The sequence below is a fragment of the Copidosoma floridanum genome, unplaced genomic scaffold, assembly GCF_036245765.1.
Source record: "Copidosoma floridanum isolate Cflo_tuat_1 unplaced genomic scaffold, Cflo_Japanese_pri ptg000006l, whole genome shotgun sequence".
Taxonomy (NCBI): Eukaryota; Metazoa; Arthropoda; class Insecta; order Hymenoptera; family Encyrtidae; genus Copidosoma; species Copidosoma floridanum.
Window position 1 is genome coordinate 27543746 of NW_028321883.1, and position 13537 is coordinate 27557282.

Consider the following 13537-nt stretch of genomic DNA (forward strand, 5'->3'; position numbering starts at 1 on the left):
TGTTTTCCCTGTTATCTCTCTCTGCGGGACGCGTGGCTTTGAGGATATGGTTTTATGGACAATTATTAACGAAAAGAGATGTCCTTCGTTTTTTTATACCGAGGAATCGGAGACAGGATTGTATGGACAAGACGCGTTTCAATCAATGACTTTTCGTTAAAAATCAGGGCGTGTATACGGATACGTAATTTGTTAACGAGTGAGAGCAAGTGTGGTGATGTGAAAAAGAAAAAAAAAAAACACTAACCAAACCAAAAAAGAAGGAAGGAAGGAACGAGAGAATGAGTGGATGATTATTATTATTTTTATGTAAGAGCAAAGCTGAGCTTAAAGGGCCTCTTCTTCTCGGGTGGTGAGAAATGCGGTTGTTAATTAATTGAAATGAATGTCCGGTTTTCCTGAGACCGCAGAGAGGGAGGGATAAGCAAAGTGGTTTTATATATTGAATTTGTTGGGTAAACTCTACTCACTTGGCGATGATAATTTTATTAACCGTTTAGTGGCACTTTCCTCTCCATTTGATGCTTTCATTTACTCCGAGTACATACTTATACCTCAAATTACATATTCATTGTCTGTTATTTAGCATCTCAAGTGCACATAAAAAATTTGTTATTATTATTACAAGGTAATCTCTATATCTAAACCAGAGACCAAATTTACTGGATTTCAGTGATTTTCACTAGTTTCAATTAATAGAGTAAACATTGGTGTTATGATTTAGAGGGCAAAAATATTTTTCAACATTTTAACTCGCTTAAAGTATGAAAAGTACATCCCATAAAGATATTAACGGTACCACTGGCGTTTCAATTGCTTTCCGCGCTCATAGCGTTTTTCGACGCGATATTGCAGCGAAATCTCCGAGAGAGTACCTTCCGACTTTTGCTCCTCTCAAAAGCTCTCGTCCTTGCCCATAATGGAGACCGACGTTCCTCCGCCTCCTCTTTTCTTTCGATCCTTCGTGAGAAAGAGCCGACCGTCTGTATACGCGCCAGGGAAATGAATAGCCAAGCAGCAGCTGTAATTTGAAAGATGCCGAGGGACCGTGTACTCGTCAATTCTGTTGTTTTCTCTTCTCTGCGGTGCACGGGTATATAATGACTGTGTTAAGGTGCGCGAGATGAAGGTGGCACGGTCGAAATTATTGTCGATTTTCCGTGGCACGTGTGGTGATGCACTGTCGCCGCGATGATCGGTACAAGGGATATTTATTATTCCAACAGATTTTTAATAGTAATTAATGTCTTTCGATAACCATACGCCACTGCATCAAATTATCATTCTTTGAATTATTGTATCGCAGTTAAACTTATGCCAAGCAAGAAAAAAAAACGTACAGTACTGAAAAATCGACTCTAGAAAACTCTAGTTGAAAATCGTTATCCGTATAAGTAACACATATTATTCAAAATAACAAGTGGTACCTAAGTAGGTACTTACGTAAACGAACCCCAAGATGCTAGCTATATTGATTTGTATTAATCAGAAAAAGCTTATAAATAAAAAAAAGAACCCCAAGATGAAAAAAAAAAATTGATCGGTATGCTTGGGTGTACACGAAACAATCGTCTTCGGGAAGAGACTCGTCGATACCTCGGAAATTATCGGATAGAAAGTTCCGCGGCCCACCGACGGATAGCCGTAATATTCATCGTTTTTTATCTCCCCCATCGAAAAGTCGAGACAGTTGTTGCTGCAGACGATAAATGAGACAGTGTGTATTGTTGTTCATGCACCGGGACACGTCGAGAGCGACAGCTCGAAAATTGCTCGACTGTGCAGTCACGAGCGAGTGTCCCACGGAAATAGCTCGACAGCGCCTTGGGAAACGTTCGGGAATGGAAGGAAAAACAAACGGTGCAGCGCGTCACTTTGAAAATAATCTTCGACGGCCTTTCGACGCAAAGTTTCTCCCATCGCTGAACTCTGCCTTCGTCCGTCTCGCGTTGGATCATTTTTTTTTTCCGATCCTCTGGCAACGCCATCGATATTTATGATACTCCGGATAATGGTGTCATAAAATTCTCTCCTAATAGTATCGCCCCCACCCCCTTGTGCTGCCGCTAATAGCTGCGGAGAAAAAAAAATTTCGCGCGATATGGGATAAAATTTACGACCGCAATAATTATCGGGATTAATAAGAGCTGTGCACGCAAATTCCGGTTTTCAGCGATCGTGCGAAAAAAAAAAAAAAAAAAAAAAAAAACACGGCGACTCGAAACTAGATGTGTCGATTTTTCAACTGTGGAAACATGCCACGTAAATCATACCGATAATAGGAAATTCCCACAGTTTGTGAACTCGATGCGATGAATATTCATGTTAATTGTCGGAGTGTATTTTCGGGGTTGGAACTCCTTGCAGGTGACCGATCGCGGCTGTTCCTTTTTTTCGAAAAACTTTGCAAAGTTTGCCATCGATCTCCCCCATAAGCGCGTTCAGGGAAGTTGACGCTCTCTCCGTGCGTGGCTTGACCCTGGGAGGAAAAGCCCCGAGAACCCCCTCGCTGTAAGTGCTGATTAATCACCACCACGTGCCGCGGCGAGTTTTGTTTTTCCTTTTTCATTGCGCGTGTAGGAGCTTTGGCTTTTTTCGTAATCTCAAACAGTGGTATCGCCGAGGCTGGTGGCAAAGCTATTTTCAGCGACACATGGGTAGAGTGGTTTTATCGAAGACCAAGGGAAATTGAAATCGAAAACGTTTCGAGATTAACTTGGACGAAAGTGGGGATTCGTGATGAAAAATATACATATATATATACACACGTGTGTATCTTTTTATACGGTATAACAGGGTTGGAGAGAAAACAAGTGGAGGAGGAATAAAAATTACCGTACGCTTATAAAATGTTCCGTGGAGACGTTGGAATTGCATTTTCTGTAATTTTACGTATCGTTGAAAATATTCATGCAGTTAATTGTTTGTTTCGTTGATTTTAAAGAACAAATTTAATTTCCCAACGTACGGTTGCAGGAACACCAGAGGATACTGAAAGTGATGGAGGATCTGAGGCGGGACAACCAGAGGCTGAGCGAGGAGAATACAAGGCTGAAAATGGAAAAGAACGTCAGGCAGAACAGCAACATCGAGGTGATAGACTCCACCTGTCTCCAGAATCAAATTTCGACGCTCGAGTGGCAGCTGCAACAGGTTTTACCAATATTTCCCTCTATACTTACTATTTTTTCGTTCATCTCCAGTACCGTCACATTTTCAACTTCATAAATTGCACGACAGGCATGGTATAGTTATTATTTTTATGAAAAAAAAAAAAAAAAAAAAAAAAAAAATGCAAACCAACGGTAGCACGACAATCTCACGCTGGCAATTATAGTTTCCTTTCGTTAATGACTTCGTAACAATTCGGACAAGCTCGTTTGCGCCTAATGTGGTCCTCCTTCGATACTGTATTCAACAGTGCCGCGCGTGAGACCATGTACGGAACCTATTCTCCCTACCAATCTCGAATTTTTAAAAATGTTTCACCATCAAGTTTCCTTTTTTTTTTTTCTCCATATGAAATTTCATATTTTGCACGTGAGTTCGGAGGCGATGCTTTCCTTCAGTTGTTCATCATCCTTAGGCTTCCCCTCTTCGAGTAATTTTTCTCTCCAGCACGAGGATGGTACTATATACTTGTGTCTTGATTCATGCGCGTGTCTAGTAAGTGGCACCTATTCGTGAGTGATTGATTTCGGTTAATTTGACGTGCTCGCGTTTTACATTTTAATGGCAAATGCATGTTACCTTGAATAATGCATGTATACGGTTGTACGGTGAGCGTCAACTGGATGATACACGTGATAAATCTTCTCCCTTCGCGTTTTCGAGGGGCACGTGCATCAATCGTCGCATATACAAGACTTGAGGTATTATTTTAATAACGGTGTACTCAAGAATGGTGTCATTTGCAGACGTTGGGTAATATATTGCTTTGTGTTGGGCGGAACTTTTTATGAGTCTGGCTGTGCGGTCACTTTTGTGGCTGTTGGGTCTTATTGGTCCTGATAATTTCACAATCCACAAGTTGGATTTTGTATCTATAGACTTAAGTTTAGTTTGACTGATAAGTGATACATTATTGATAAAATTGTTGTGATAAAATCGCTTCTTATTAGATATTTACAGTATATAACACGTTCAGTCTTGAGTTTGTTGAACTATATCAATTACACTGTTTGCTGTGTTGTTTTTGATTATTATTGTTGTCCCGTAAATTAGACTATTTTAGAGTAATGTAAACAATACAAGAAAATTCTAAATACAAAGTAAAGAAGATAGAAAAATGAATTTGTAGGATTGATTTACTTGTAAATATAGATTAAGTATCTGATGTTTATCATTATTGTTACTGACTGACAAAAAATGTTTTATTTCGACATCTAATATCTTGTGTACATTATTTTTATTCGTATTTTTTTCGCGCCTAACGATGATTGGTCAACAATTAAATATGGCTTGCTGGTTGTTCTTGATCCAAAACGCTGATTGGCTTATCATTTTGGTCACTCCCCCCTTCCCCCGTCGTTACGCGCGAAATTCAAATGCTTGAACCATTTTGCTTACAATAAATTATGGCAACAAAAAAATTATAATCATGTAAGTCATCTTGTGGACCTAGTAGTTGTTTGGGTTGTACTGATTCTAACTGTAATGTTACTTTTTAGTTTCAGTGGTAATTTACTTATTCTAATTTGCAAATAATAATTTTTTTTCAAACTTCGCCGGTAATAAATTAATTACCTGTTAGTGTCCAATGTCGTTGCTCAGCTTGATGAAAAATTCTTTGTCGTTTTTAGTTTTCTCGAAATTGATTTTGGAAACTTTATACTTGTGTTTTGGATTCGTCCACATACAGTAGTTAGAGCAGATAAAAGAAGCAGTTGTGACTAATAGTGAGGCTTGAGAGTAGAGAAGCTGTTAAAGAAAACTTTATCGTCTTGCACTACTGCGGTGTCAAATCATAAAACGAAGCGTCACTGTCCCTTCGGTCAGTGAGTGAATTAAAAAATAATGTCCATTATTGTTAAAATGAGTTGTGGAACGGCAAAAAGTGCCAAAATTTGGCCAAAAATTCAAAAAATGCATCGGCCGGGAATCGAACCCGGATCGCCCGCGTGGCAGGCGAGCATTCTACCATTGAACCACCGATGCTTCGTGACCGCCCGCCGCTAAAAGCTCTCAGAAAGTGGCAAAAACGTGCCAAGTCTCTCTTTAGCTCTCTCTCCCCGGGACTTGGGGGACCTACGACGAGTATATCTATATACAAGCTATGTCACTGTAGGTGTCGCCACTGTACGGGCTTGTAGTGCAGAAGCTACGGTAATAGCACTGTAGATGTCGCCACCGTACGGGTTTGTGCCGCCGGCGCCACTAGCAACTTTTACGCGGGAATTTTTAAAAGTGAAAAACTTGCTACAAGCGATGAATAATTTTTCCATACATACGATCGAACCGATAATAGTTCATTTCTACAAGTTACGTATCGATTGATCTAACAAAAATCTTTTTGTTTTCCATCATCAGAGCACGTACGACCGGAAAATGTGCCGCTCGGTGCTCGAGCAAGCCAGCCAATTCCTGGACCGTGTCCGCAAATCCATGCTAGCCCAGTCGACGCGCCAACCGAGTTCCCGGAGTTGTCAGAACTGCGGCCACGTGTACAGGAGCCACAACAGCAGCAGCAACAGTCTCCGGGCGGTGCCCCGCTCGCGCAGCGTCCACGCGATCCCCGATAACTCGACGACCGCGGGAACCGAACGCTGCTCGCCCACGCCCAGCATGACCGCGAGTACCTCGAGCGTCTCGTGCGCGGAGCCGTGCAACTCGTCCTCCTCGCACTCGTCGGTCTCCTCGTCCTCCTCGTCCTCGACAATGACCTCGTCGAGGAGCAACTTTGCCCGAGCCAAGTCCGTCGCCCAGATACCCTCGCCGAGCAGCATCAGCAGCAACGACAGCGGCCACGGCAGCAGCGCCGGCCACGTCACTCTCTGGCGGCGCTTCAAGAGGGAGAAGGCTGGCAGTGTCGACAATGGACAACCAGCCGTGCAGGACAGGTCCAAGCAGGTAGCGGCCAAGAAGATGGCCTGCAAAAGTGCCCAGGACGTCAACAGGTCGCAGGACGCCGAGAGCTTTGGTAGGGCGTACAGGAAGCCGAAGGCGCCGCCGGAAGTCGATCCGAACGAGGTGCCGCCCGAAAAGCTTGCCGAAGAGGCTTTTAGGTACCTGTCATTTATCTTTTAAATGTTGGGACCGATGATTATTTTCTTTTTACCCTCTTGTGATTCATTTCGTTTTTCTCGCAGACTCGGCAGGACGGTTCAGTCGGTGCTGGGGATGCGCGAGCCGGAGCTGTCACGCCTGGGCTCGACGCGCGACTCGCGTCTCGACGCCTCGCTCGAGTACAACCAGATCAGCCCCAATGGCAACAACCTCGACGACGAGGCCCAACTGTACTCGCTGTCTTCGAACTTCGTCAACTCGACCGCACTGTCGAGCGCACTGGACAGATCGAACGACAACAACAAGACCCTCGTGCCCGAAAAGCACCTGCAGCATCGTCCCAGTGCCATATTCGCCGCCACCAGTACGCTAAAGCCGGCCGCGAGGCACTCTGCCGACGTCAGTTCCCTCAATTACATGACAGCTGCAGGTGGAAGGAGCATCAAGCCCCCAGAGGAGAAGGACCCGAAGCTACCGAGTAGCCTTGCGAATAAACAATTGAATGGGTATCACCAGCAGCAAACTACTGGTCCACTTACCCCGCCTCCCGTTGTTACGCCTGTTAATGGGCTGGTGGTGAATTCAACGACCGTCACTCGCAGGAACAAAGCGGTGGACAGAAAAGAACTGACCCTAAAATCGTTCAAAGAATGGGTAAGTGAAGTCTGCATAAAAACAAGATTTAAAAAAATCATAGATCACAATGTTACCTCCGATTTCGCATACTTAGGCGCTGAACGACACCACGAGTAGCAATGGCGCACCACTGGTACCAGCAGCAGTGAGACCCCAGACGGCGAGCGTGTGCAGCGCCGATACTGAGAGCGGCTTCTCGTCACTGTCCTCCTTCCAGGAGATCGGCCTGCCGAACGTCGGCAACAGTGCCAGTAGTAGCACTTGCAGCAGCAGCAGCAGCAGTAGCAGCGTTAGCAACAACGCGTCGACGCCCCTTAGGTCGTCTGGATGCCATACCGAGGTGGGTTTGCCCGAAGTACCAGTCGACAATGTCCGCCACAGGCGCTGGTCCTCCACCCCAGCCGAGTGCCAAAATATTTTTAAAAGACACAGCGGCAGCTTCGCCGCTGGTAATCGCTCTACTGGAGAGTCCATGAGTATCTGGGTTTAAAAAAAACACATTTGTAATGCCTGTCGTTTTGACAAACACACTTTGCCTCAAGGCAGATATAGTCATCTGCTCAATAGTTTTTTATTCATCACTGTAAATTGTGGTTTCAAAATTTTTTTTTTCTCTTATTTTGTTTTTTATTTACTGTTCAACAAGGTAAAGGATTGCAAGAGTACAGTACCTGGAACTGTAAGATTTTGTAACTAATGGTCGTGCCCATAGGGACAATCAATCGTAAGCACGTGTAGATAGATATTAACAAGTGATGTATGTGTACTATGAGTACTTATCTTGTCACTCGAGATTCGAGTGAGTTTCAAAAGATTGCATCTTTTTGCGAGACACATTAATTTTGCATACGAGATATAAAAAAAAAAAAAAAAAAAAAAATGAAAAACTTTCTTTGGTAATACTTAGAATGAGAATATTTCAACCTGAGCTTTAGAGTATGTGAGATGACGACAGTGATAGTTTCCGTACATATTTGAAAGATTTACAAACTACCTGTAGAATCACAGAAAGCACAAATAGTTGTAGTTTAAAAATAAACAGTACGAGCTTGTAAAAATACAGCAAATGTTAGAATAAACGCGTAATTGTAATTTTCTGTGGTTTTTCAGCTAATCGCGCGTATATAGCAAAGGCAATTTATCTCATTACACTTTGCCAGATGACTGTAATATACATATATTTATATTACATAAAAATATGCAAATATGCATTTAAGTGATTCATACATTTTTTACCGACTACAGATTAAGTTTAATATTTATTTGATGATGATTTAGTTTCTCATATTTGATGTTACTGAAATCAAAGCGTTTGTCAGTTCAAATTTTTATTAAAGGTCCAGAGATTGTGTCAACAGTCAAGTACTTACTTACTTATGTATAGGTAAAACGAATATATCGAGTAAACCAATTGGGCTCTGTCGAGCTTTTTTTTTAAAACCAGTTGTATCTTTAGATAATCACAGCCTGCTTATTCTAACGATACTTGATTATTCTTGTTTTTACATTTGCATACCGACTAGCTCGTAATAATTCGTTGATATGCGTCTTTTCTTGTTAGATTCAACAATGTAGTTTAGCTGCATCAATCTGTAATAAATAAATATTCATTACTTAAAAAAAAAAAAAAAAAAAAAAAATTTATTTTATATACTTGTTCATGTAAAGTAAAATGAGTTCCTTAATTCCAATCAAATGTATTTTTCATACCCCGAAGAATTTAAATTCGAGTTAAAGTTTAGCTTTAGTGGCAATGGTAATGCATACTGCACACAAGTTACCATATAAGCAACACAATAACTCAATAACGGATACTAGATGCCGCTAGTAGTAAAAATTCATGCACACGTATCATTGCAGACATGAGAGATTCGGCCGGATTGATTTTCACGCTCGAGCAGCCGCCCACACATACTTACGCTTGCGGTAGTCATGTATATAGTTTCTGTAAACTGTTTCCCTCAACATATACGATTGATAACAATGTAGCCTCGTGATCAACGATTGTCACAATGGTTGTTGCATTTCCAATCATATTATTTAATCTACTTTGAATACATTTCGTGATAAAACGTATAGTAATTTACTTCAACATAGATTCACGTAAAAATATGTGCCCTTTATAAAGGAATTATCGACGTAACAATTGCACACCGTAACAATAAACCGCAAGGAGAGAACAAGCGCCCCCAACGATTCGCTGTAGGATCAAAAAGCTCCCATGTTCCACGGCTCCGAAATTTACAAAAAACGAAAAAACACAAAAAGATCCCTCGAGCGCTGCAAGCTCCGCGACCCGCGAAATTCAAACGTCTTGACACCCCAAGCGCATTGGTCGGCTGACGGTAACATGCACACACACACACACACACACACACACCCCTTCTTCTCTCCCTGCAACTATAGCCATCCGTCAACGGTGCAGAGCTTTTTCCCTCTTGCGCGCGCGCGCCCGTGTGTGTATAACCGAGTCGTCGCTCCGCGGCAGCAGCCATACGAGATAAGAGAGGAGGGACGGGGATATAGAGAAGCACTACTGCTGGTGTACATCCCACATAAAGATACCTACTACAACACACAACAACATCAAGAAGAAGAAGAAGACACGCATACCCTCGGCGCTGGTGTTCGCGTCGTGAGCGCAGCCCGTATAGGTACAATACGATCGCTGGCTGCGCGTGTTAATTTTAATGTGCCACGGGCCGCTCAGTCGGGCTGCTGATGCTACTGCTCACCCGCACCCTGCAGCCGACGGCCGACGTACAAGCAGACAGATCCCCCGCACGACTGTCTGCAACTTGGAACAAAAGCCACCGCTCGAGTATTATACAGTGGCAGCACGTCGGAGATGAGAGCCGAGCAGAGGTAGTGCATACTTGGTCCCTGACACACTAACTCTCTGCTGCTCTCGTCGCCGTCATCGTCAGCACTACTGTCACTCATCCGGTGCTGCTGGTGTGTCTCAGCCTGCAGCAAAAAGGAGGAGGACGGCGACGACCATAAACCAATGGCGAAGGTGGTGGTAGCAGTTAACGACTCCTCCTCGTGACCAGCCGACACAACGGCAGTGTGTCCGTGCGTGTGGAAAATATAGGAAGCACGAGAGCTTTCCTCGCGCACTCGGTCAACCCCGTGTGACTGTGTGTACATATACCAACCTACTGTCCCTCCTCGAGTCGGACTCTGTCGTGCCTCCCTCGTGCTGTACACACGCTGTTATTAAGAAAGAAGAAGAAAAAAAAAGAACCGGGTTCGCGGTTAACAACTTGCGCGCCTGTCGGTCAGTGCGTCGTCGTCCTCGCGACTGTCGAGTCGCCCGCCGTATAACCAGTACTAATCTCTAGTCTTCCTCCTCCAGTTGAAGTTGATACGATATCATCCAATGTTATCATTATACATATACACACGTTTACATACATATACATTGTTACCATCATCAGCGTCGTCAAGTGCCTCTAGCATGAATATAAGGATCGTTGTTGCCGCTGTTGTTTGTTGAATATTGTGTTGTAAATACACATACGTATAGATGCACGTAACCGTCCGGCGAGCTCAAGGGTGCAGGCGAACAACGAAACAGTGATTGATGCGGTGCCTCCAATGAACCACCGAAACACCACCATCAGTGCTCGGTAGCAAGACTCACAAGTCGCGCGCCACCTACTCGTAAATGCAAACTCCGTACTCGTGCTCCGGAGGTGGTGGTGGTTGTTGTGGTTGTTGTTGTTATTGTTATTGTTGTTCTTGTTGTTGCTGTTATTGCCGTTGTTGTTGGCTGGTTGAGTTTGCTCGTTCGGGGGTGAATTGTTGATTGCGCCCGCTCTGTTTTGTTGCGTTGTTGTTGTTGTTGTTGTTGTTGTACAGTTGTTGTTGCTGTCGTTAATGTTGCTGTAAGGAAGAAAAGAAGAGGCGGAGGGGGTGGCGGTGGAAGCGGAGCAGCGACTCGCTGAAGTGCCAGTGCGCGTGGGTGCGCGCGCGTGTCCTGTGTTTTGTTTGTGTACACGCGCGCGGAAATGAGCGAGAAGGACCGGTCGTCGCCTACCCTCGTGGAAAGCAGCCTCAAGTCCCTCCTCGATCAGCCCAGCATTTTTCCCCTGATCGGTAAGTACTATCGTTTTTTTTTTTTTTTTTTTTCATTTCCCATGTCTCGTTTATTATATTGGGGAACACGGGAGCCAAGGTGAAGCGCCGATCGAGCAAAGACCATTGAAAGCCGGAAAAACCGGTGCACCGATTTCCGCGCCGATGCACGCGAGTTTTTAGTCAGCTTTTTGATCGCAAACGTTGGCGTCGAGCGCCACGCCGGCTTTTCATTCTCTGCGTCTCCATGCATGCGCGGGTTACATTGTTCGTTCGCCGATAATGCTCGGGGGGGTAATTACCGATAAACACACTAACACACGCAGGTAAGAGATGTTAGTATATCCGTGACTGCACAATCCGCTTCGTTACATACGTATACGTTTTTGCGGGTAACATGTATTATGTGATGTGTTGTTACAATTCGGTGTAATTGCGCGACCGGCGTTTTTCCTCTGCGTTGCGAACTATTGCTCGACGTTGAATAAAACATCGCGAGCCTCGAGCTACACCCAGATGGCAATTAAACGGCGGATACGTGTTATTATTTTGCCGATGGATTCATTATTATTAAAATACTCGCGCGACTCGGACTCCATTGAAAAAGTGTACGTGTTTATCCTCGGCTACACATCGATACGATTTACGGGTTTTGTGGAAAAACATCGAAAACCTCTCGTATCCGCGAGAAGGCTGAGTGATTTCTTTTTTTTTTTTTTTTCGTCCATGGAGACATAAATGTAGCGTTCGATGTATGATTCCGAAAGTCATCTTTTCCTTTTTTTTTTTTTTTCTTTTCTTATCATACTCAAGTTCGGCACACGGGGGCAAAAAATCTAATAACCATTACTTATCGAAACGATGATTTGCGTTTATTCCTTCCAGAGATGATAAGGTTTAGTTGGTAATTGACACTTTGACGAAAATCGAGATCTAATCGATGTGGTAGTAGTACAGTTAGATGTATTTGTGAATTATCAAACGTCCGACGTAAGCGTCAACTTATTTGTCGTTCGTTGAGCAAGGGATTCGAGCAAAAAAAAAAAAAAAAAAAAAAAAAAAAAAAAAAAAAAAAAACGACTACAAGAAATCAAGTGCAAACATATTTAAATAACAGTGTAAAGTATAGTTGTTAGAAAAGCTCGAAATCGATGGTTGTTCCGCAACACACTGTATAACGACCGTTCGAAAGAGCGATCGTGGTAAAAGCCCCATTAGTTGTTGAAACACGCAAGTCAGTGATATACCGGAAAACGTTTGCTATTTTAAGGCCTCGAGGCGATCACCCAAACAAATATCCATCAAAGTAACCATCATCAGCTTCCGTCTCACATACATACACATATACAGACTATACAGTTAAAACTAGGTAAATATATCTAATCGTGTTTTCTCTCTTCGTGAATGGCATATCGTCAATTTGTGCTGCCCCCAGGGGCAAATCATTCATCTCCCCGATGAATTTCAAAAATAAAGACACACGTACTACGCACTTATCATCCTCGTTACAAAACGATCTACATACTATGCTCCAATGGGCGAACATGCGTGCATGCGCGCAAATACGAATATCCCCCCCGCCCCACCATCCATAACGAAAAATCGAAAAAGAATGCATAAACATTAAACTACAGGGAGAGCAACCTACATCAATCGGCGCCGAGACTGTCTGTACAATACTTGGCCGGCTTGCCTTTAACTTTTCCACTGTCTGTTCATTCATTCTACACTGCTTCCAGTCATGCATCTATTGCATACCTGTACATTACCTCTAGCTCGATCGTGAATCGTGAGGGAATTATCGCACTGCGGGAGCATAGAGAGAGAGAGAGGAGAGTAGAGGGAAAGAAGAAGCGGAGCACGGCGACAGAGCGTCAGCGCAGCAGCAGCAGCAGCAGCAGAGAGGGCCGATATACAACGTCGCTGCCCGCGTGCGCGGACACGCTTTCGTTAACTCTCTTATCGTCTCGTGTACTTATCGAATTGTACGTTTTTCTTTTTTACGTTGTACATCTTAAAAGTTGGGGGAAATTTCTTTTACATCTTGACTCGTGCAGGGGGGACTCGAGGGGATTGACTCTCTCGTTTCCGAGCCGATTGTAATATTTTATCCGAGTGTCCGTGTGTTATCTCAACTGCGATACATGTGACAATAACATACATGTTTATATATGTATATACAGAAGCTGTGCATGGAGCAGTGAAAACGGAGCAACTTTGAGGTTAGGTGCACCCGGTCTCTCTTCGTCTCTTTCCATCTCTCGTGGCCGGAGGCCGGAGTATCGAGCGCACGCGACTTCGAATGGTCGTGTGCAGGTGTATGTACTTGTACGTATTATTTTCTACCATGTACGTGTACTCGCGTTATCAGTTCCTTTGATGCTGAATTTTTAAAAAACATTTTTTCAAGTGCCAAGTGACTTTTCGCCCGTTGGATGAGAGCAGCATGGATTTGCACAGGATGACTCGCAGAGGTGGGTTCATTGTGTTATCACCGTTGTCTGTCGTACTGTACTCTGTCTTTGTTCAATTGTCATCGCTATATTTATACGCAAGTTATAAATATGTGTTGTTACGATTTAAAAAAAAAAAAAAA

The 13537-nt window shown here is 43.5% G+C and overlaps 2 protein-coding genes and 1 non-coding gene across 4 annotated transcripts in view; 2 read left to right on the plus strand and 1 right to left on the minus strand.

Annotated features, from left to right (window-relative positions):
- LOC106647146 (uncharacterized) overlaps nt 1-8491 on the plus strand; it is a 57927-nt gene extending 49436 nt beyond the window's left edge. For both annotated transcript variants that reach the window (XM_089598555.1, XM_014363415.2), the window contains 4 exons: nt 2977-3153; nt 5530-6224; nt 6309-6879; nt 6956-8491. In XM_089598555.1, the coding sequence (XP_089454681.1) occupies nt 2977-3153; nt 5530-6224; nt 6309-6879; nt 6956-7351 (1839 nt within the window). In that variant the 3' untranslated portion in view covers nt 7352-8491. The remainder of the gene's footprint in view (nt 1-2976; nt 3154-5529; nt 6225-6308; nt 6880-6955) is intronic.
- Nucleotides 5087-5157, minus strand: TRNAG-GCC (transfer RNA glycine (anticodon GCC)). Its single transcript has one exon. It is a non-coding gene; the product is annotated as a tRNA-Gly (tRNA).
- A 2228-nt stretch (nt 8492-10719) lies between the features above and the next one.
- The window catches only part of LOC106647182 (thyrotroph embryonic factor), a 105013-nt gene continuing 102195 nt past the window's right edge, over nt 10720-13537 (plus strand). Inside the window, exon 1 of the mRNA XM_089588423.1 lies at nt 10720-10962. Coding sequence (XP_089444549.1) covers nt 10875-10962 — 88 coding nt within the window. The 5' untranslated portion in view covers nt 10720-10874. The remainder of the gene's footprint in view (nt 10963-13537) is intronic.